A 23,493-nucleotide genomic window follows, 5' to 3' on the forward strand; every position below is an offset into this window, starting at 1 on the left:
CAGTGGAGTGCTGCTGATTGCTATGTGCCTCTCACTGCACCAAAGGGCTTTAGGCCTTGTTCACATGCAGTTAGTGCCCACTGACGATCTACTGAAAGAGATCCAAGCCTATTGCAAGGGGTGAATAATATGATTAAGGTCGGCTGCAATGGAAAAGTAAACAGTGGTACAGTAATTTAGTCAATACTTTGTTATTAAGTTCCGCGACTGGATTTGAAATTAAATGATTATGGTAGCTTGGATTATTGTGATACGGTGCTGGTGTGGGTAGTTTATAAACACTTAAATATTATGCCATACTAATAAACGTGCCTATAAATAAGAAACATATGAAACATTGCCAAAGTTAAGCTAAGAAAAGCCATAGTATGTTACAGAGCATTACCTCACATGAAATGCCAGCCATAGAGTATAATGCTCCTTGATAAGGGAGTCTTCTTTGCAAACGAGATAAGTTAATAGATGCTTTCGATTGTATTCAACTCTCAATTTACATCACATTAAGCTGTGTCTGTGTTGCACTGAGAAGGAAAGAGGGAAAAGCAGGAAGGCAATGGTGTGTGCAGAATTATACTGGGAAAGGAAGAGAGGGAAACAACATAGATGGGAAGAGAATTAGAAAAGCAATGCATCAGAGCCTTTAGCTCGTTTGTGTACTAAACAATGCAGTAGCAGTGAAACAGAAAACTGTGTGTATCTGATTCTGTCATGCCATACTATTCGCTAGACAGCATCAGATACATGGGTTACATATACAGTCCATGTCCTCTGCCTCAACGACAGTGGCAGTATGATCGGCAGCACCTGTGTTTTTACTCCAGAAATGTGTCGTCTTCCTTTCTATTTCTCTTCCCTGCCCAGCTCTGAAAGTGCCAGAGCAAAGGGCTTGAATACTTACTGACTCAAGACATTTCAGCTTTTCATTTTTCATTCATCAGTAAACATTTCTAACAACATAATTCCACTTTGACAATATGGGGGTATTGTGTGTAGGTTAGTGACCGAAAATATCACAATTTAATACATTTCAAATTCGGGCGGTAACACAACACAATGTGGAAGAAGTCAAGGGGTGTGAATACTTTCTGAAGGCACTGTAAGACCTGAGGCAATTTTGTAAATCCGCCACTTCCTGCAGCCTTCAAACCAACGGGCAACACACACACACACACACACACACACCCCATTGTCCCACATTACTGGCAACATGCCCAATCCTACTGACAGTCTGCTATTGTTGCGTAACCCAGACAGACAGGCAGGCAGGTTGCCTCACAGCCATCTCCTGAATCCCACCTGACACATTCTAGTCTGGCTTGACAGGTCTAGATCTCCTAGAGCACGGCCCTCTGGGGACTTTACACCTGTTGATGATGTGCTGTCTGTGTGTGTGTGTGTGTGTGTGTGTGTGTGTCACAACACTGGCGGCCTCCCTGTCCTCTCACACAGAGAATCAGCAGAATTATCCATCCAGGAAGTAATTGACCCTCTGCTCAGGGTGGCTTTTATCACTGTGACCCACATGCCATCTCATCAAGCAGGCTCTTTACCACTGCCACCAGTCTCTACAAGAGCCTTGACGTCAACAACTGCTCCTCACACACACACACACACACACACCTCTAGCCTTGAACCCCTCCGAGTTGCTTTGCAAGCCTTTTCACACACAACATGATTACATTCCAATCACGAGCACTAGGCTCGCCTGGCTGCTTCAGAAAGGCTAGGCTACATTACGATACAATACAATGTTTATTGGTCCATTATACACTGAATAGAACATAAATGTGTTTTGGCAGGTTTTTTTTGGCCGTCACAGCAGTACTCAGCCCCACCACACATTAGTATAATAGGGAGATGGCAGAGAAGTCCCCTGGAATGTGATGAGATCTGGCTGGATGAGATGATGGAGGATTACATGGCGAGGTCAAATACAGTATGTCCGCCTGGCCTGGCGATGCGATCTTGCGGGCGCAACACAGACTGGGAGACAGCGCTGTCTGAGATGCTCGGTCCAGGGTTTAAATGCCCCATGAGACCTGGGGCTGGGGCGCTGGGGGAGGATATTACTCAGCACTGGGTTAATAACATCTGCTCACAGTAATGGCTCTAATAGGATGATTTGTTTATTGGGGTCAGGGCTGGAGGGAATATGGCTGGTCTGTGATATATTATTGGCACACTTGATAAAAATGAGAAAAACATATGGTAGGCCTAAAAAATAAATATTAAAATATACCCTAGTTTATTGTATAGCGGTTTATATGCACAATTACCTTCTATAATGGCATTTAACCAATCATTGTTTGATTGGTTAAATGTGATACACCACTCCGTTTTTGTAGTTTACTACTTGACTCATCTCTCTCCCGCTGTCTCACTAAGCCCCTTATCACTCAAGGAGCGCAATTGTTGTTGCTCGACCACTAGATCATATGCAGATTGCTCGCTATTGTGAATCCCGAACCACCGCCTCGCCCCTACCAACTCGCTTGGAGGGTTCTCTGTTGTCATGTGTTGCTGACAAAACTCAGAGGGTGACATCCAGGGAACGGCGAGAATCAATCAACTTTGGGGCACTTGTGACTTCAATGACACAATTCATGTTCCACTTTTAAATAATAAAATGAGCATGAAATTCAAATGAGCACATCCCCCCCCCCCCTTAACAGTTCACCATTTAATTTGGGAGGTATTTCATCTTTTACATGTGTCAAATCTCGACATCAGACATACAGTAAACAAATGCACACTTCTCCATTCTTTTGTGTGAAATTGCAAACTCAAAGATAATGTGTTGCCTTATGGCATAAATGATTCCACTTAGGTATGAAGCCGGCAGCGGCGAAATGCCAATGTAATGTTTGGTATAAAATAAGGCCTAGATCTTTTGCACACATTGTGCAGCCCTACGTAGCAGTGTGTAAATTGCAATCAAATTGCAAATTGCAACTCATGTTGTGTTGCCACCCTAGGGTCATGCACAACTCGTAAAGCAAATTTAGAACCTATTAAAAAACCTACAATACCGTCATGTTGTAAAAAATGTGAAATATTTTGTCATACTATATTTTGACCATATAGGTCAGCCCTATACTGAGCTATATTGTATGCTTAAAAAATGTTATAATTATTTTATACTAATACAATTGCTCAGAGAAAGAGATTTTCTAATACAGGTTTTTTTTTTGTGAAAAAATATAATCCAAACATAATCTGAAACACAACCAAAACAAACTGCAAATGCATCCAACAATTTTGTAGCTTGATGCAGTCATTAGAGCTAGGAATATGGGACCAAATACTAAACTTTTGACTACATTTAATACACTACAGGTGAATGACTTCTTCAAATGGGGGGGGACTGGATACATAAAGTGCATTCATAATGGTAAAACAGATACTAACTACTTAGGGAGGTGTATGTTGTCTGTCTAACTCCTAACAGGGCATGGCTCTGCGTTGATCCCTATGAGAATGATCTAGGGGAAGAACAATCCATGTTGCTATTCTGAGTCCTGCTTGATTTCACTGCCTGTCAGGCAATGGAGCAGAACATGGATCATCTCATTGGCTGTCACCGTTCAATCTCAATCTAAACAGATTATCACAAGAGACAATGCTCACTTCAACAATCTGACCTAGCACGCAATGCTCATCTCTATCCCTTGTCGGCGCGATCTAACATCTCAGGTCTGCGACACTGTTATATCAGGAAGCTTATGCTGTACCTGTCATCTTGGAATGTATTATTTCTGTCTCTCCTCAACCCCAACTCTCTCTCTCTCTCTCTCTCTCTCTCATTTTTCTAATCTCTACTCTCTCTCTCTCTCACTCTCTTCCAGCATCCTGTTTGCTGACATTGTGGGGTTTACCAGCCTGGCGTCTCAGTGCACAGCCCAGGAGCTGGTCAAACTTCTCAATGAGCTCTTTGGGAAGTTTGATGAACTGGCCACGGTAAGTCTATTATCTTTCCTGTTCTCACTTTGAGCTTCTACTGGTGACACTTACCGCAGGTCTACTTTTCCTCATGCTCACCCTATTCTAAAGGCTGGCTCCTAGACATGCTAGCATGGGCAATCGGCTGTTTAGTTGTTATACTGTGGCATATTTGACCCTCATCTACATGCTACCCTGGTGCTTGTTGTTGAAGTACGAATACCAAGTCATGTACTTTGGTGATTTTTTTTGTTTTGTTGCTTTGGTACATTCATTTAAGTAATTGCTGGTGTATCATTGAGAAAAATGTTATCTGTTCATTTGTCACAGGCAATTTTGATCCCCTTTTGACCTACAATTGCCCAATGTTTTCAGTTTGTCTTTGACCAGAGGACAGTCCTTTTGCTCCCTGGTTTGTCTAGGCTTTGGGTCTGGTTTTGACCCGTAGCGATATGGATCGTGTGCATCTTCATGTCAGGAGGTGAGGACACGGTTGACTGGCTCTCTCACAGCTGTCATTCCAGCTTTCCAGAATGTCATCGATGGCATCAGGGCCACATATGTTTGGTACGATCACACGCGCTCTCGTCTGCGGCAGGGGTGACGGGACTCTTAATCCATTCCAGATGTCTTGTCTGTGATCGTTTTGAATGATCTGGATGGAGGGGAGGGGTTAAGCGGACTAGTCCGAGTTGTATCCGTCCCAATATTTACATTCGGCGTCAATGGAAACAGATGTGAACGCTCCTTCGGTCAATATATAGTGTTTGATTCTTAGCAACTCTCTTGCTATGTTGGTGCCGCGAAAGTCCATGCAACTTTTGTCTTGCTTTGGACAACAACAAAAAAATATTTTGTACTTTAGTACTATTTTTGGTCGGTTTTTGCTTGTTGCAGTTATCATTGTTATCACAAGAGAAAGTGTAAATAGTTAATATAATGTATATTCACCTCTCAACAGGCATGATTGCTGTAGTAGCCTCACCCTACCCCTCCCCTTCTACAGGGAATCCCAGACCTTGATATTAGGCTGAAACATATGTGTTGTGTTGGAGTTAGAGGTGTCAGACCTGTCACCCCTCACCCCTAGCTCCCCAACCACACACACCCAGCAGATCATCCTCCCACCTCTCTTAACTACATGTAATCTGGCCCCAATTATGTACACTGTGCACATGTGCCTGTGCAATCCCTTAATCCACGGGATTACAACCCTTTTCTGCTTTCATAGAACATTTTCTTGGCCAAATCGGCCCGGCTATTTTCAGTCTCTTTGTTTACATGCAATTAAAAACAAAACCAGACAAGACGACTGCAGTTTGACTAAAGGTGATTAAGGGCGGTCATGGTGGTACAGTGTAATTTTCAGATGGAATTTCTAGAAACTGTTGTGACATTGGTAATTTTGGGATTATTCCCAATTGTATATATTACCATGCCTTCAATGCTCTTGGCCTACATTATTCATATAAGAAGGTCCTGGCCAGCCTGTTGGCACAGATACAGTCCTACAACCTAATGCCTCACAAGTCAGAGTATCTGAGAGAGAGAAAGAACGATTATATACAGTATATAGTAGATGCTGACATGCAAGAACCACATTTCACATTAAGCTTTAAGCTATCTCCCATAAGCTTGATGTGTATTGTGTCACAGTGGCAGTGTCCCCACAGATCACAGTGACAACTGTCCCCAGACTTTAACTCCCTCACCAGAGGTTCACCCTGTGTCCTGACCCATAGACCCAGTCACTGTGATAAGTGGCACCGCAAGTGATTCATTCTGCCAGGCCACAACAGGCTGCACACACTCACACGCACAAGCACACAAGTTGAGACACACACACACACACACAGTCTCTCCCTGTCAAAGACGAGGAGCGGGCGAAGCCACATGTCCACCGGGCAGAGTCTCAGCTCGTCAGTCCTGCCGGTCGACAACACCATCCCCACACCACCTGTCCAACTGTTGGACTTGTTGTCTCTCCACCGGGGAAGTGGGCCAAGAACACACTACTCTCTCCAATTATCCTCCCTCAAACTGACTCCTCCTCTCTTTCTCTCCCACTCATATCTTTCTTTCTCTCCTCTCCTCTCACCCACTGCTCATGCTTCTTTCTTTCCCACCACCCCCCATCTCTCTCTCTCTCTCTCTAAAACATGCACAATGCAAATGAGCAATGACTTGGTATCACATTTGACTTTAGGCATGTAAAAAACGAGCTTGATCCCACTTCCCTTTCAGTCTGTTTCTTTGTAAACTGTGCTGACTGTTTCACGCTGGCTTCTCTCACAGCCTCTCTTATCACTCTCCTCCCTGCGCCTTAGGGTGTATTGATGTTGCTCTGTGATTGTGTCAAAATTAAAGGGACAAAAATAACATTACTGTTGATTTGGTTAACCCCTTCTATCTTAAACTATGGGTTATCCCTTTTATTTAAAGCTGCAATATGTAACTTTTTGGGACGACCCGACCAAAATGTACAGAGTAATGTGAGTTATAGATCTGTCTCTTGCTTTCTCATTGAAAGCAAGTCTAAGAAGTGGTAGATCTGTTCTATGTGCCCTATTTCTATGCTTCCCGTTCTTAAGTTTTGTTTTTGAGTCTTTTACATTCGGTTTTGTACACCAGCTTTAAACAGCTGAAAATAGAATCATTTTTTTTAGATGGTACAATGATTCTCTAACTATATGTGCTTGTTTTGTCACATAAACTGAAATTAGGCAAACTATTTTTACAATTTTAGCAACCAGGAAATGGTGGAGCGTTTTCTGCATAGTGTACCTTTTTAAAGGGCATCTAACCTAAATGAGGACTTCATAACACATCCGTAACCCATAGGGCCTTTTGTTTTTCCTTAATCATGTGACCTGATCAGGACAAACTCCCTATCATAGCCCATAACTAGGGTCTTTTCCTGACCAGGTCACGTGGTTATAGGAAAAACTTCTGGCCCTAAGACAATTGGTACGTGATGAAGAAACACATTCCACTCATCCCTCTCTTCCTCTAGAACTGTTTAAACAATGTTTCTCTCGGTTTCTCTCTGTCTACCAAGCACCGGAATCAATAGTCTCTGTGCAGAGAGAGATACTCTGCTGATTTATACAGCATTATTATGCAATAACTTTTAATGACTCTGGCTCGTGTGTGTGTGTGTGTGTGTGTGTGTGATTTTTCAGTTTCCATGGTAGAGTTTACACAGAGCTTTCTTATCCCCCTCTCTCTTCTTTCTCTCTTCCAATCTCCTCTCAATGCCACTTTGCATCTCAGCTCTTAGACCAGCTCCTTGTTTCTGGTCTGTTTAATTGACACACAACAGCCTGCTTCCCTGAACTGCATTTTTCATGCCCCTGTTATATTTCATGTTCCTTTCCCTTTGTTCCCTCCACTCATTTGAGGGCTTCCATTTGTAATCGGACTCTTTGATATTTCTTCTTATGTCCTGTTTGTGTGTGTGCACACACACACACACACACACACAGAGATCATCATCATTGTGTAAATGAGTGTCAGAGAAGCCAATGGACACAGCTGAGCACAGAACTCCCATGTCCCATAACGTCTTTTGGGAAGGGACTGACATATGTTTTAGTTGATACCATAGTCCCTGTGCCCAAGAATGCTAAGGCAACCTGTCTAAATGAATATCGCCACCTAGCACACACATCTGTAGCCATGAAATGCTTTGAAAGACTGGTCATGGCTCACATCAACACCATCATCCCAGACACCCTGGACCCACTCCTATTCGCATACCGCCCCAACAGATCAACAGAGGACGCAATCTCTATTTTAGCCCACGCTGCCCTTTCCCACCTGGACAAAAGGAACGCCTACGTGAGAATGCTGTTTATCGACTACGGCTCAGCGTTCATCACCATAGTGTCCTTAAAGCTCATCAGTAAACTAAGGACCCTGGGATTTAACACCTCCCTCTGCAACTGGATCCTGCACTTCCTGATAGGCCACCCTATGTGGTGAGGGTCGGCAGCAACATATCCACCATGTTGACCCTCAACATGGGGGGGGCGTGCCCTCAGAGGTGCGTGCTTAGTCCCCTCTTGTATTCCCTGTTCTCCCAAGACTGCGTGGCCGCGCACATCTATTACGACTATCTACCTCAATTACCTCAAACCCCTGCACATCAACACAGTACTGGTACCCCAAGTTATTGTTACGCATTGTGTATTTATTCCTTGTGTTATTATTTTTCAATTCTTCAATTCTTTATCTTTTTTCTTCTCTGAATTTGCTGGAAAGGGCCTGTAAGTAAGCGTTTCACTTTTAGTCTATTGTTTACAAAGCACGTGACAAATAGAATTCGTTTTAATTTGATACAATGACAGACCTTAACATATCACAATATTGATGTGCTAGAGCCATGGTCAGGCCATCTTGTCTGGATGACATTCTCTACTACACCCTCTCACCTTGAAGACGGACAGAACACACAACATTTAGGCAGTGGTGTAAAGTACATAAGTAAAAATGCTTTAAAGCACTACTCAAGTAGTTTTTTGGGGGTATTTGTACTTTACTATTTATATTTTTGACAACTTTTACTTCGCTACATTCCTCAACAAAATAATGTACTTTTTACTCCATACATTTTCCCTGACACCCAAAAGTACTAGTTACATTTTGAATGGTTTGCAGGACAGGAAAATGGTCCAATTCATGCACTTATCAAGGGAACACCTGGTCATCCCTACTCCTTCTGATCTGGCGGACTCACTAAACACACATGCATCATTTGTGAATGATGTCTGAGTGTTGAAGTGTGCCCCTGGCTATCCGTAAATACATTTAAAAAAATAAAAAATGGTGCTGTCTGTTTTGCTTAATATAATCTCTCTCGCCCTTTTTCTCTCTCTCTCTCTCTCTCTCTCTCTCTCTCTCTCTCTCTCTCTCTCTCTCTAATCATGGCCATACAGTTTGCGCATGGGTGGTATGGTCACGTGACAGGGCCCGAGTAATCCTGCACGGCTTGGGTCTGAATCTGCCCCCTAAGCCCTAGCTCACTGGGCAGATCAGATGAACTAACACAGGGACAGGAGAAGAGACGCAGAGCAGCACAGAGAGAGGACTGAGAGGAGAGGAGGCTTTCTCAGCACCAGGGCTTTCCTCTCCTTCACGTATCCACAACTCCAGACTCTATCTACTTATTATAGCCTCACTGTAGCCAGACTCTAGTGTACAACCCGCCATCTGTTATAGGCTCACTGTGTTAACCCACACCATGGATGGTTTCACCCTAGTTTCATCCCTGCTTGCTCACATTTGTTTACATTAAAAATGTAGAGTTTAGGTGTTTATATAGTGGAGTACATTCATAAATACTCACTAGCAGGGAGCCTAGTTGCGCCTCTCCTTTTAACAGAGGATGTTCATTTTGGAGCTATATGTGATGTTTGTCTTTCCAGTAGTTTGAACACTCAGGGATCATATTAATGGATATGTCCTTGTAGATGGCTTGGTGTAGTAGTACAGTACCTCTCCTGTTGTACCGTAAGACGATGTCTCCCCCCAGTTAAACCAGTGCTAGCAGATACAGTAGCACCTTGGAGTGTTACACTTAAAGAACATTTCTTCTTTCTTCTTTTCTTTTCAAAGCTAAGTCCCAAATGGCTGCACATTCTCTATGTTATGCACTATGAAGGGAACGGGGTGCCATTTGGAACGTCGACAGAGGGTAACCTGTTAGTGAACAGCTGGCACGTAGCCTACGTTCTTCACGCAGGTGGCTTAACTCTGTGGCTTGCTCCTTTGGCACAGTGTAATTGCCTAAGCTGTCTATTTGAAATGGCTATGTGTGAGTAGGAGCCTGAAGGGGAGTCTCCCAAGTCCTGATGAAAATGTATAACTTCTGTTTGTGCATTCACACAGCCATAAAGAGCTAGTGAAATAACTAGAGACCTCTAACAGAACCCAATACTCTAGCTCTCCTCTGAAGTTTCAGAACTTTCATTATGTGTTCCACTCTTTTATTATTTGATTGTACAGTGTTCATTCTACCTGACTGTGTCGGAGTAGTTAGCTGGGATGAGCTTTGGGCTTTGGAGGGTTGATGATGTACGTTTGAGTGAGTTTTTATTTGTTTTACGTGTGGTTCGATTGTTCAATCAATACCACTGTCTTATTAGAAAGTAGGCTGCGTGTCACCGATCTCATTTGTTTATGTTTACATAGCTAGGTCATAGATTTTTCTGCCGTTGTATTCATTAATTTAGTTTTTTTTTTTTACGGTGATCTCATCAAATTGTTAAGAAATATAAATGGTTTATAGAAATTATGGTGGATGATTACGTCCTATGGAGAGTATTTTTTTCTGGAATTCCACTTTTTTTAAATGCTTTTTGTTGTTGTTGACAGATAAGAAGCAGGAGGAGACAGAGAGAGTGAAAGTGGGACAAGTGGAAGCGGGACTTTTTTGCTTACGACATGATTCTATATGGGTTATTTCACACAGTTGAAGTCCGAAGTTTACATACACCTTAGCCAAATACATTTAAAATTTAAAATGACCTGTCTTAGGTCAGTTACCACTTTATTTTAAGAATGTGAAATGTCAGAATAATAGTAGAGAGAATAATTTATTTCAGCTTATTTCTTTCATCACATTCCCAGTGGGTCAGAAGTTTACATACACTCAATTAGTATTTGGTAGCATTGCCTTTAAATTGTTTAACTTGAGTCAAACATTTTGGGTAGCCTTCCAAATGCTTCCCACAATATATTGGGTTTGGTCCATTCCTCCTGACAGAGCTGGTGTAACTGAGCCAGGTTTGTAGGCCTCCTTGCTCCCACACGACTTTTCAGTTCTGCTCACACATTTTCTATAGGATTGAGGTCAGGGCTTTGTGATGGCCACTCCAATACCTTGACTTTGTTGTCCTTAAGCCATTTTGCCACAACTTTGGAAGTATGCTGGGGGTCATTGTCCATTTGGAAGACCCATTTGCGACCAAGCTTTAACTTCCCGACTGATGTCTTGAGATGTTGCTTCAATATAACCACATAATTTTCCATTCTCATGATGCCATCTATTTTGTGAAGTGCACCAGTCCCTCCTGCAACAAAGCACCCCCACAAAATGATGCTGCCACCCCATGCTTCACAGTTAGGATGGTGTTCTTTGGCTTGCAAGCCTCCCCCTTTTTCCTCCAAATATAACAATGGTCATTATTGCCAAACAGTTCTATTTTTGTTTCATCAGACCAGAGGACATTTCTCCAAAAAGTACGATCTTAGTCCCCATGTGCAGTTGCAAACCGTAGTTTGTCTTTTTTTATGGCGGTTTTGGAGCAGTGGCATCTTCCTTGTTGAGCGGCCTTTCAGGTTGTGTCGATATAGGACTCGTTTTACTGTGGATATAGATACTTTTGTACCTGTTTCCTCCAGCATCTTTACATGGTCCTTTGCCATTGTTCTGGGATTGAGTCACATTTTTTCGCACCAAAGTACGTTAATCTCCAGGAGACAGAATGCGTCTCCTTCCTGAGCGGTATGATGGCTGCGTGGTCCCATTGTGTTTATACTTGCGTACTATTGTTTGTACAGATGAACGTGGTACCTTCAGGCGTTTGGAAATTGCTCCCAAGGATGAGCCAGACTTGTGGAGGTCTACAAAATTTTTTTGAGGTCTTGGCTGATTTTCTTTTTTCCCCCCATGATGTCAATCAGAGAGGCACTGAGTTTGAAGGTAGGCCTCAAAATACATCCACAGGTACACCTCCAATTGACTCAAATGATGTCAATCAGCCTATCAGAAGCCTCTAAAGCCATGACATAATTTTCTGGAATTTTCCAAGCTGTTTAAAGGCACAGTCAACTTAGTGTATGTAAACTTCTGACCCACTGGAATTGTGATACAGTGAATTATAAGTGAAATAATCTGTCTGTAAACAATTGTTGGAAAAAATACTTGTATCACGCACAAAGTAGATGTCCTAACCGACTTACCAAAGCTATAGTTTGTTGTGGAGAAGAAAGTTGTGGAGTGGTTGAAAAACAAATATTAATGACTCCAACCTAAGTTTATGTAAACTTCCGACTTCAACTGTAGGTTTGATGTCTTCACTATTATTTTATTTTACAATGTAAAAAATAAAGAGAACCCTGTAATGAGTAGGTGTGTCTGGACTTTTGCTGGTGCTGTATATTTACAAAAAATGAATGCAAGTCATTTCAATTATTTTTTAAAAACTTAAGTATCCTGCAGTGCTTGCTATACAACCTCCTAGTTACCGCTGGTAGATGGAGCACTGAGCTCAACAAGGCCTGCCAAACATGGGTTAAACTGGAAAATGATCAAATACAGTGCATTCGGAAAGTATTCAGACGCCTTCACTTTTCCCACATTTTGTTATGTTACAGCCTTATTCTAAAATTGATTCAATTGTTTTTTTTTTCTCATCAATCTACACACAAAACCCCATAATGACAAAGCAAAAGACCCTTTACTCAATACTTTGTTGAATCAACTTTGGCAGCGATTACAGCCTTGCATCATTTTGGGTGAGACGCTACAAGCTTGGTACACCTGTATTTGGGAAGTTTCTCCCATTCTTCTCTGCAGATCCTTTCAAACTCTGTCAGGTTGGATTGGGAGCGTCGCTGCACAGCTATTTTCAGGTCTCTCCAGAGATGTGCTATCAGATTCAAGTCCGGGCTTTGGATGGGCCACTCAAGGAAACTTGTCCCGAAGCCATGCCTGCCTTGTCTTGGCTGTGTGCTTAAGGTCGTTGTCCTGTTGGAAGGTGAAACTTCGCCCCAGTCTGAGTTCCTGAGCACTCTGGAGCAGGTTTTCATCAAGGATCTCTCTGTACTTTGCTCTGTTAATCTTTCCTTCGATCCTGACTCGTCACCCAGTCCATGCCACTGAAAAACATCCCCACAGCATGATGCTGCTACCACCATGCTTCACAGTTGGGATGGTGCCAGGTTTCCTCCAGACGTGACTCTTGGCATTGAGGCCAAATAGTTCAATCTTGGTTTCATCAGACCTGAGAGTCTTGTTTCTCACGGTCTGAGAGTTCTTTAGGTGCTTTTAGGCAGACTCCAAGCCGGCTGTCATGTGCCTTTTACTGTGGAGTGGCAACCATAAAGGCCTGATTGGTGGAGTGCTGCAGAGTTTGTTGGCCTACTGGACAGTTCTCCCATCTCCACAGAGGAACTCTGGAGCTTTTGAGGTGCTCCAAAAATATCTGTCCCCATCAACATCATTAAATAGATGCTTTGTGAAAGACACATCAGAATCAAAGAGAAATGAGTGTCCTCAATCAGGATACGCAGTAAGGGGAGAGTGTGGGGAGCATAAACCTGAGATAGATATACATCTCCCAGAGTTTCTCAGAGTTTCTCCCATTCTCCACAGAGGAACTCTGGAGCTTTGTCATAGTGACCATCGGGTTCTTGGTCACCTCCCTGACCAAGACCCTTGGCCCCCGATTGCTCAGTTTGGCCGGGTGGCCAGCTCTAGGAAGTGTCTTGGAGATTTCAAACTTCTTCAATTTAAGAATGATGGAGGCCATTGTGTTCTTGGGGCATTCAATGCTGCAGAAATATTTTGGTACCCTTCCCCAGATCTGTGCCTCGACACAATCCTGTCTCGGAACTCTACGGACAATTACTTCGACCTCATGGTTTGGTTTGACATGCACTGTCAACTGAGGGACCTTTATGTAGACAGATGTGTGCCTTTCCAAATCATATCCAATCAGTTGAATTTACCACAGGTGGACTCCAATCACATTGTAGAAACATCTCAAGGATTATCAATGGAAACAGGATGCATCTGAGCTCAGTTTTGAGTCTCATAGCAAAGGGCCTGAATAATGTAAATAAGGTATTTTTTTTCTTAAAACCAGTTTTTGTTTTGTCATTATGGGGTTTAGTTCGTAGATATGAAATAATTTAATCAATTTTTCAAAAAGGCTGTAATGTAACAAAATGTGGAAAAAGTGAAGGGGTCTGAATACTTTCCGGATGCACTATACATATCAATGTTAATCAATGTTAAACATGAAAATACACCAGAACAAGTGATCTAATTCTCCACTAGACAGGATTCCCTGGCAAGGTGTTGAACAACACTTCATTTAAACCTCTTAAGGATCCGGCCCTTTTTTTCAATTTTCGCCTAAAATGACATACTCAAATCTAACTGCCTGTAGCAAGGATATGCATATTGTTGATACCATTTGAAAGGAAACACTTTGACATTTGTGGAAATGTTAAATGAATGTTGGAGAATATAACACATTAGATCTGGTAAAAGATAACACTAAGATAACACTACTGTATTGTTTTTGTAGATTTTGGCCACTAGATGGCATCAGTGTATGTGCAAAGTTTTAGACTGATCCAATGAACCATTGCATTTCTGTTCAAAATGTTGTGTCAAGACTGCCCAAATGTGCTTAATTGGTTTATTAATACATTTTCAAGTTCATAACTGTGCACTCTTCTCAAACAAGAGCATGGTCTTTTTTCACTGTAATAGCTACTTTAAATTGGACAGTGCAGTTAGATTGACAAGAATTTAAGCTTTCTGCAATATCAGATATGTCTGTGTCCTGGGAAATTGTGTTGTTACTTACAACCTCATGCTAACCTCATGCTAATCACATTAGCCTACATCCCGCGGGGGACCCACCGATCCTGTAGAAGTTTTAAGTGGTGTTACCACACACCATATAATGTTTCAAAACATCTCAGGATGATGTGTTTTAATACTCCAGGAAAGTTAAGGTTTCGACTCCTTCGCGTTGGTGGACGCTCAGTTGCCACTAGTTTTGGTGTTACAAAGCAGTTCATTTTTATCAGTGTAAGACGAACCAGAGTTGTCCCCTTTAATATTGTTGTCATTCACCATGGCATTTAAGCTCATATCAAAAGACAGAATTTCCTTTCAAATTATTATAATACATATTTTTAATTTAAGACAATATCTTTATCAATATATATCTGACTTGAAAGAAATATGCCCTCAGTACTACTGAGCAATAACAACGCGAGTGTAGCCTGTATGTAACATAATGTGAAGGAAACTCTATTTCATGCTGCTAACCAAGCTCTCTCAACACCAATGGACTTGCACGTTAAAATAGAGCATCTATTACGCACACCGCGTAGCTATGAGTCTTTCAGTTCACATGCTTTGCTCAGCCCAAATTCACATCTCTTCCATGAAGTAACAATGGGAGCCCGGGTGATGTTATCACCCGCTAGGAGCTCAGCCCACCAACCCATAGCTCACTGTGAACTCTGTGGCTCACTGATCCCTAAGGATGGGTTACAAATTCCACAGCTCCTTTCATCCCAGAGCAGAGCTTCACATCAACGCCAGGCAGCGTTGCTCCACGTCGTGGACGTTCACACTTATTTATTGTTGTTGTGTTTTGTATGTTTATTTTGATAGAGAGAGAGAGTGCTGAAAGAGCAGTGGGCTTGGATTTGGACCTCGGCTGGCAGTGGTACACACGCTCCACAGGAAGCGGCTTAGACAGCTATACCACCCCCGGGCCACACATCTACTCTCTTCTACAACACTGACCCGATGATATGATGGAGTGGGGACCGTTATGCTCCTGCACTCAGACTCATTTCCTTTTTTTAAGTTGGATTTGTACTGTGCGGTACCTCTTGCAAAGTTCACATTAGTGTGTACAGCTGTAGCCTGTGGTAGCCTACAGGATGTATGTGTAACTGGTGTGAAATGGCTAGCGAATTAGCGGTGCGTGCTAGTAGCGGTTCAATCGGTGACTTCACTCATTCTGGGAGCTTTAAGGAGTTGTGTCCCTTGCTTTGCAAGGGTCGTGACTTTAGTGGAGCGATAGGCAATGCTGCTTCGTGGGAGGCAGTTGCTGATGTGTTCAAAGGGTCCCTGGTTCAAGCCCAGGTTGGGGCAAGGAGAGGGATGGAAGCAAAACTGTTACATACTGTATGTTATAGAGAATTTGTACATTACTGCATGTATGAATGCACAAGCCCTAATTCAGATGGGTGGAGTTTCTTGATGTTAAAATACACTATGTTCCCTGAATGGTTTAGGCGAATGGATATTTGATAGAGAGGGTTTGAATACGAGGTAGAAAGCAGAAGGGAATCTTGTCAGTAATCCCTCGCTGCAATCTAACATCGTAGGTCTGACATACTGCTCTGAATATTGGAAAGCGTATGTGATATTTATGTGTAAATACACTCCCCTACGTATTTATTTGGACAGTGAAGCTAAAGCTTTTTTATTTGGCTCTATACTTCAGCATTTGGGATTTGAAATTGAATGTTTTTTTATGAGGTCACAGTACAGAATGTCACCTTTTTATTTGAGGGTGTTTTCATACATATTTGTTTAACCACTTAGAAATGAATGCACTTTATGTGTCTAGTCCCCGCACACTGTCTGTTTCAGTCTATCTGTCTCAATATTGCTCTGAATATCAGAAAGCTCTCTCTCCCCCCCCCCCTCTGATTGACAGGAGAACCATTGTAGGCGTATAAAGATCCTGGGAGACTGTTACTACTGTGTGTCAGGTCTGACCCAGCCCAAGACTGACCATGCCCACTGCTGTGTGGAGATGGGCCTGGACATGATTGACACCATCACGTGAGTCTATAGGTTTATGGTGGACACTCACTCTCTCACTAATCTTTGCTAGCTCCTTGGCCATTTGTCTCTCCACGCCGTCCTGTTCTGGGCCAGGTCCCGGACTGATGTGGTGTTATGTTCCAGTTTGTGTCATCCATGATAAACATGTCACTCATATATGGTCCTGGTCACCTGATAAACCACACGAGTCATCGTGATGTTAGGGTCAGTGTCGACACCTGTTGATTTGTGATGGACACCATATCACATTTATCGCTGTATCAAATCCAATTTGATTTGTCAAATGTGCAGAATACAACGGGCGTAGTAGACCTTACCGTGAAATGCTTACTCACAAGCCCTTAACCAACAATACAGTACAGAAACAATACAGAAAATATTTACTAAATAAACTTAAGTATTAAAAAAAAAAAACGCAATAAAAGAACAGCAATGAGGCTACAGTATATACAGGGGGTACCGAATCAATGTGCGGAATGTATAGGTTAGTCAAAGTCATTTTTACATATAGGTAGGGGTAAAGTGACTATGCACAGATAATCAACAGTGAGTTTAGCTAGGCAGCAGGCAGCAGGATTGAGCCTGCTGAATGCTGAATCATTTGGTTTGACCAGGGATAAGAGTGAGACTGAGGACTGGGGATATTAATATTCTCAATTCTTCTAAACCCCTGGTGTACAAGTCCAGGCTGAAGGATTCTATGAATACATGACAACGCCGCAGATAGATGGGGTTGAGAGGGAATGGAAATGCATTTGGATGCTTCCTATTGAAGCTTGAAAGTGTTTGACTCCTTTGCATGTCCTGCACAATCTGGAGAAAGAAGGAGGACCGCAACACTTCAATGAGCCTTACCCCGTTCTGTGATAAAAACATGGCCGTTGGCTTGGTGTTATTTCGCTCCATATGCCATATAGGGGTTGTACATTCAGACACCCATATACGTAGTGTTTTAAGAATGACAGATATAGGGCTACAATGCACAATGAAAACACCTTATGTTAGCAGTGGATTCATATTCATATTGATGACAAGGGTAGCATTTTGCCCTGTTTATTGAGTGTCTAGACTCTAGATAATGATCTTAAACCTCACTTTGCTCCCTCGTTGCGGGTTGAATTTTCCTCTGTCTGTACTCTCACATTCTCTTTAACTTTACTTTCCTAACAGACAGGAGTAGAGAAAAAACTGTTTAGAATCTGAAGTAGCTACCATTTTTTCCTTCTGGCTTATCTCCCCAGAACAGGTGTACTTTTTCTTCCAGACAGAGAGGGAGAGGATGGGAGGCTGGGAGGGAGGTTAGAACGCAGTGCTGCCTGGCCTATCTGTACTATTATGTGAAGAGGGGCAACACCGTTTATCATGGCAGAATAAAATGTGTGGAGGCAAGAAATGATTTGCATACAGTAATGCTAGAGTGGACACACTAAAGTTGCAAATGGAGGGTATATTACTGGTAACTTTCAAAGTTTACCAGTAAACTGCCAGAATTTTGGTAACTTTCAAGGATTTTGTGGAATTTTATCACATGACATCTAGTGGCCTTTTTGGGTACTTCAGATTATCACAGGTGCCTGTAATTATCTCTGATACTAAATATAAACCATCAATTTAGTAAATACCATTAGTGTTTAAAGGGTCAATCTTCAGTTGCTACATACATTTTTGGACTTATAAATTAATGATACAGTGCCTTGCGAAAGTATTCGGCCCCCTTGAACTTTGCGAACTTTTGCCACATTTCCGGCTTCAAACATAAAGATATAAAACTGTATTTTTTTGTGAAGAATCAACAACAAGTGGGACACAATCATGAAGTGGAACGACATTTAATGGATAATTCAAACTTTTTAATAATTTTGCACGCCCAATTTTTCAGTTTTTGATTTGTTAAAAAAGTTTGAAATATCCAATAAATGTCGTTCCACTTCATGATTGTGTCCCACTTGTTGTTGATTCTTCACAAAAAAATACAGTTTTATATCTTTATGTTTGAAGCCTGAAATGTGGCAAAAGGTCGCAAAGTTCAAGGGGGCCGAAATACTTTCGCAAGGCACTGTATGTGGTGCATTCAGAAAGTATTCACACCCCTTGACTTTTTCCACATTTTGTTGTGTTACAGCCTGAATTTAGATTTTGTGTCACTGATCTACACACAATACCACATCATGTCAAAGAGGAATTCTGTTTGTAGAAAATATTGGAAAGATGAAATGTCTTGAATCAATAAGTATTCAACCCCTTTGTTATGGCAAGCCTAAATAAGTTCAGGAGTACAAATGTGCTTAACAAATCCCATCATTCCGTGTTCAATAATAGTGGTTAACATGATTTTTTAATGACTACCCCATCTCTGTACCCCACACATACAATTATCTGTAAGGTCTCTCAATCTAGTAATGATTTTCAAGCACAGATTCAACCACAAAGACCAGGGAGGTTTTTCAATGCCTTGCAAAGAAGGGCATCGATTGGTAGCTGTGTAAACTGAGCAGGACACTGCTCAGGGATTTCACCATTAAGCCAATGGTGATTTTAAAATAGTTGGAGTTTAATGGCTGTGATAGGAGAAAACTGAGGATGGATCAACAACATTGTAGTTACTCCACAATACTCACATAAATGAAGAGAAAGAAGCCTGTACAGAATAAAAAATATTCCAAAACATGCATCCTGTTTGCAAAAAGGCACTTGAATAATACTGCAACAAATGTGGCAAAGAAATACACTTTTTGTCCTGATACAAAGAGGTATATTTGGGGCAAATCTAACACAACACATCACTGAGTACCGCTCTTCATATTTTCAAGCATGGTGCTGGCTGCATCATGTTATGGTTATGCTTGTAATTGGCAAGTACTAGGGAGATTTTTGTTGATAAAAACAAACAGAATACAGTTATAAGCACATTCAAAATCCTAGAGGAAAACCTGCTTCAGTCTTCTTTCCACCAGACACTGGGAGATGAACTCAGCAGAACAATAGCCTAAAACACAAGGCTAAATCGACACCTGCAGTTGCTTACCAAGACGACATTGAATGTTCCTGAGTGGCCTAGTTACCGTTTTGACTTAAATCGGCCTGAAGATCTATGGCAAGAATTGAAAATGACTGGCTAGGAATGATCAATTTTAAAAAGATGAATAGGCAAATATTGTACAATCCAGGTGTGCAAAGCTCTTAGAGACTTACGAAGAAAGACTCACAGCTGTAATCAGCTCAGCGCCAAAGGTGCTTCTACAAAGTGTTGAATCAGGGGTGTCAATACTCATGTAAATGAGATATTTCTGTATTTCTTTTTCAATAAATTAGCAACATTTTCGCTGTAACACGACGAAATGTGGGAGAAGTCAAGGCATTGTAGCCTCAAAACATCGTTAAAATCATCATTTCGATATCTGGATGGCCAGTCCTTGCATCATAGCTTTGTCTATGAATTTGAGAGTGGTTACATCTCAATTATTATCTCCATTATTATCCATTATTGTTTGCTTTTATATGAGGGTTTAAGCATTAAGTATCTTCTTCTTCTTTTTTACACACTTTTATTTATATTACTGTCTTTGTTGTAAGTGTTTTGGCACCAAACTGGTGGCAGTTGTGAAAAAAGCCAATTGTTGGAAGAGAAAATAATGCCATATTTGGTTAGATGCTTTTTTCATTATATGGCCTATTTTCACTTAAACCACAAAACCACTTAAACTACAGTGGGGCAAAAAAGTATTTAGTTAGCCACCAATTGTGCAAGTTCCTCCACTTAAAAAGATGAGAGAGGCCTGTAATTTTCCCACCATAATTTGCAAATAAATTCATTAAAAATCCTACAATGTGATTTTCTGGATTTTTTTTTCTTCTCATTTTGTCTGTCATAGTTGAAGTGTACCTATGATGAAAATGACAGGCCTCTCTCATCTTTTTAAGTGGGAGAACTTGCACAATTGGTATCTGACCAAATACTTTTTTGCCCCACTGTATATGGTCTATCCACTAGAATGTAATGGACAATATGGACCTAGATACAACAAATGAAAGCTGTAGATGAATACATTTTTTGAAAAGTTATTAAAGTATAAACTACCAAAGTTACCATAGATTGCAGTAGGAAAATCAGATAACTTTTGTTGTAAATTAACAGTAGTTTTGCAACCATAGTATGCACACACACACACACACATAAACTCTGCCCCACAACCACACGTGTAGTGTCAATGATATAATATTGTAATGACCCTTCTCATGCTCCTGCAGATCAGTAGCGGAGGCCACGGAGGTGAATCTGAACATGCGTGTGGGTCTCCACACGGGCCGGGTGCTGTGTGGGGTCCTGGGACTGAGGAAGTGGCAGTATGATGTGTGGTCCAACGACGTCACACTGGCCAACGTGATGGAGGCAGGGGGACTGCCTGGGTTAGTACCAGTTATCACCATGCCATTTGCTTTCACAGTACCCATCCTGACACACAACACAGCCTCTGGAACAATTAGTGGTTAAGTACCTTGCTTGAAGGCACAACGGCGGTAGGCAGCACCACATGATGCTGACTCTGTGTTTCTCCTTCTCCACCAGGAAGGTCCACATCACCAAGGCGACCCTGGACTCCCTGAATGGAGACTATGAGGTAGAACCTGGCAACGGCCACGAGAGAAACGCCTTCCTCCTCAAACACCAGATTGAGACCTTCTTCATTGTACCATCTCACCGACGGAAGGTCAGGGCTGCGTGTTTGTGTATGTGTGCGTACTTGTGTGCAAGCATGTGTGTGTGTGTGTGTGTGTGTGTGTGTGTGTGTGTGTGTGTGTGTGTGTGTGTGTGTGTGTGTGTGTGTGTGTGTGTGTGTGTGTGTGTGTGTGTGTGCATGTGTGTGTAAAATATGGCAAATCTTCTGCATTAGAGAGGATGATCGAGAGTTTTAGCATGTGTGTACGGTATATATGTGTACCCTGCTGAAAAAAAACAGCATAGACATGGTGCCCTTCGTTGTGTTTTCGCTGGTGACCAGCCTTCGTTGTGTTTTTGCTGGTGACCAGCCTTCGTTGTATTTTTGCTGGTGACCAGCCTTCATTGTGTTTTTGCTGGTGACCAGCCTTCATTGTTTTCGCTGGTGACCAGCCTTCGTTGTGTTTTCGCTGGTGACCAGCCTTCGTTGTGTTTTCGCTGGTGACCAGCCTTCGTTGTGTTTTTGCTGGTGACCAGCCTTCGTTGTGTTTTTGCTGGTGACCAGCCTTCGTTGTGTTTTTGCTGGTGACCAGCCTTCGTTGTGTTTTTGCTGGTGACCAGCCTTCGTTGTGTTTTGCTGGTGACCAGCCTTCGTTGTGTTTTTGCTGGTGACCAGCCTTCGTTGTGTTTTTGCTGGTGACCAGCCTTCGTTATGTTTTTGCTGGTGACCAGCCTTCGTTGTGTTTTCGCTGGTGACCAGCCTTCGTTGTGTTTTCGCTGGTGACCAGCCTTCGCTTGGTTTTGAAAACTGCTGACCAATGATTTCTAATTCCTATTAGAATCCAGCCTGAGAGGGGATATCCAACAATTGGAAGTTATATTCACCGACAATTCAGAATGACTGCCAGGGTTTGAAAGATGAATGAATTATACTACTTTAAACCATCTAAACTGAAACAATGATTTCAGTAACGGGTGCAATAAGTCCAACTAACATATTGGATTTGTTTAAATGTGTTACTTTTTTCCAGACCTCAAGAAGTGTCTTCTGATGTGATTTAAGCATTGACATGCACTCAGAACATGCATTTGTTGTTTGTCTATTAATAATTGTAATATTTATATTGAATAAAAAATTCTAAACCAAGAAAAATAAAACAGAGAAAATACATTTTCTGGGGCCCCATTAGAGTTGCTTATTAACCGTAATTTTATCAGTTAAATTAACAGAAAACACATCTCTTGTACACCGAGGATCTGGGGAAGAGTTGCAGGGTAGATGATAGGGAAGAATGTGCCTATATAAGTCAAACTAACTTGCAGATTGTTGACACATCAACCAGGATCAAAGGGCAGGGCAATTTGTGACTTGTTTTGGTAATCAGTGGTTGTTTTGGAGGGGGAGTGGTTTCTCCTCTCCTAGGCAATCAGCAATTAGTACAGGGAGGTGTGCTCTTCACCTCTGCTAGGCAACTAGCAATTAGTGTTAGTACTTCAGTCTCCCCAGTTTTCTCAATGGCAGTTCTATGCGGCGGTTGTGTCAGTAAGGCCATCACCGAAACGAAGACGTTCCTTAGCGGAACGAAAGAGAGAAGGCTCCACACTGCTCTCACTTGAGTATCTTACCTAGTTATTTTTTTCTGATCATCTCATTTTGCTCTTTTGTAACTGTGTGTGTTTTTTCTACCTGTTCACTCCTCTCCATGTAGGCTTTACAGACGCTCCCACCCCTTGGCTGCAACCCTTTCTAATTTAGTGTACCCTGCGTGCACAACCCATGTGGAATTCTGGGTCTCTGGCAGTGTTTGGAACTGCTGATCTGCTGTTAAGAACGTTGAGTTCATTTCAGCCTATGCTGCCCTTCAGTCCCTTTACTTTTTGGCCCTGACGGAGACATGGCTCACCCCAGAGAACACTGCTACTCCAGCTGCTCTCTTCATCTGACTACGTTTTCTCTCATAGTCCGAGAGCATCTGGTCGTCGCGGTTGTGGCACAAGGCTACTCATTTCTCCTAACTGGATATTCTCTTTTCTCCCTCTCACCTGTCCATCTGTTCATTTGAATTCCATGCTGTCCCTTGTCCCCACTCAAGCTGAACATAGTTGTCATCTATCCCCCATCAGTTAGCCTTGGAGAGTTTCTCAATGAGCTTGACACCTTGATAAGCTCATTTCCTGATGATGGCTCTTTGTACTTGGTGACTTCAACTTCCCGATGTCTGCCTTCGACTAATTTCTTTTCCCTCCTTGCCTCGTTTGACCTCGCCCTTTCCCAAGCCCC

The 23,493-nt window shown here is 42.1% G+C and overlaps 1 protein-coding gene across 2 annotated transcripts in view; it reads left to right on the forward strand.

The window, feature by feature from the left end:
* The window catches only part of LOC112226841 (adenylate cyclase type 1-like), a 59,311-nt gene that overhangs the window by 12,476 nt on the left and 23,342 nt on the right, over window positions 1-23,493 (forward strand). For both annotated transcript variants that reach the window (XM_042308089.1, XM_042308091.1), the window contains exons 4-7: window positions 3,846-3,957; window positions 16,425-16,552; window positions 20,804-20,962; window positions 21,123-21,264. In XM_042308089.1, the coding sequence (XP_042164023.1) occupies window positions 3,846-3,957; window positions 16,425-16,552; window positions 20,804-20,962; window positions 21,123-21,264 (541 nt within the window). The remainder of the gene's footprint in view (window positions 1-3,845; window positions 3,958-16,424; window positions 16,553-20,803; window positions 20,963-21,122; window positions 21,265-23,493) is intronic.

The sequence above is a fragment of the Oncorhynchus tshawytscha genome, linkage group LG28, assembly GCF_018296145.1.
Source record: "Oncorhynchus tshawytscha isolate Ot180627B linkage group LG28, Otsh_v2.0, whole genome shotgun sequence".
NCBI classification, from domain to species: Eukaryota; Metazoa; Chordata; class Actinopteri; order Salmoniformes; family Salmonidae; genus Oncorhynchus; species Oncorhynchus tshawytscha.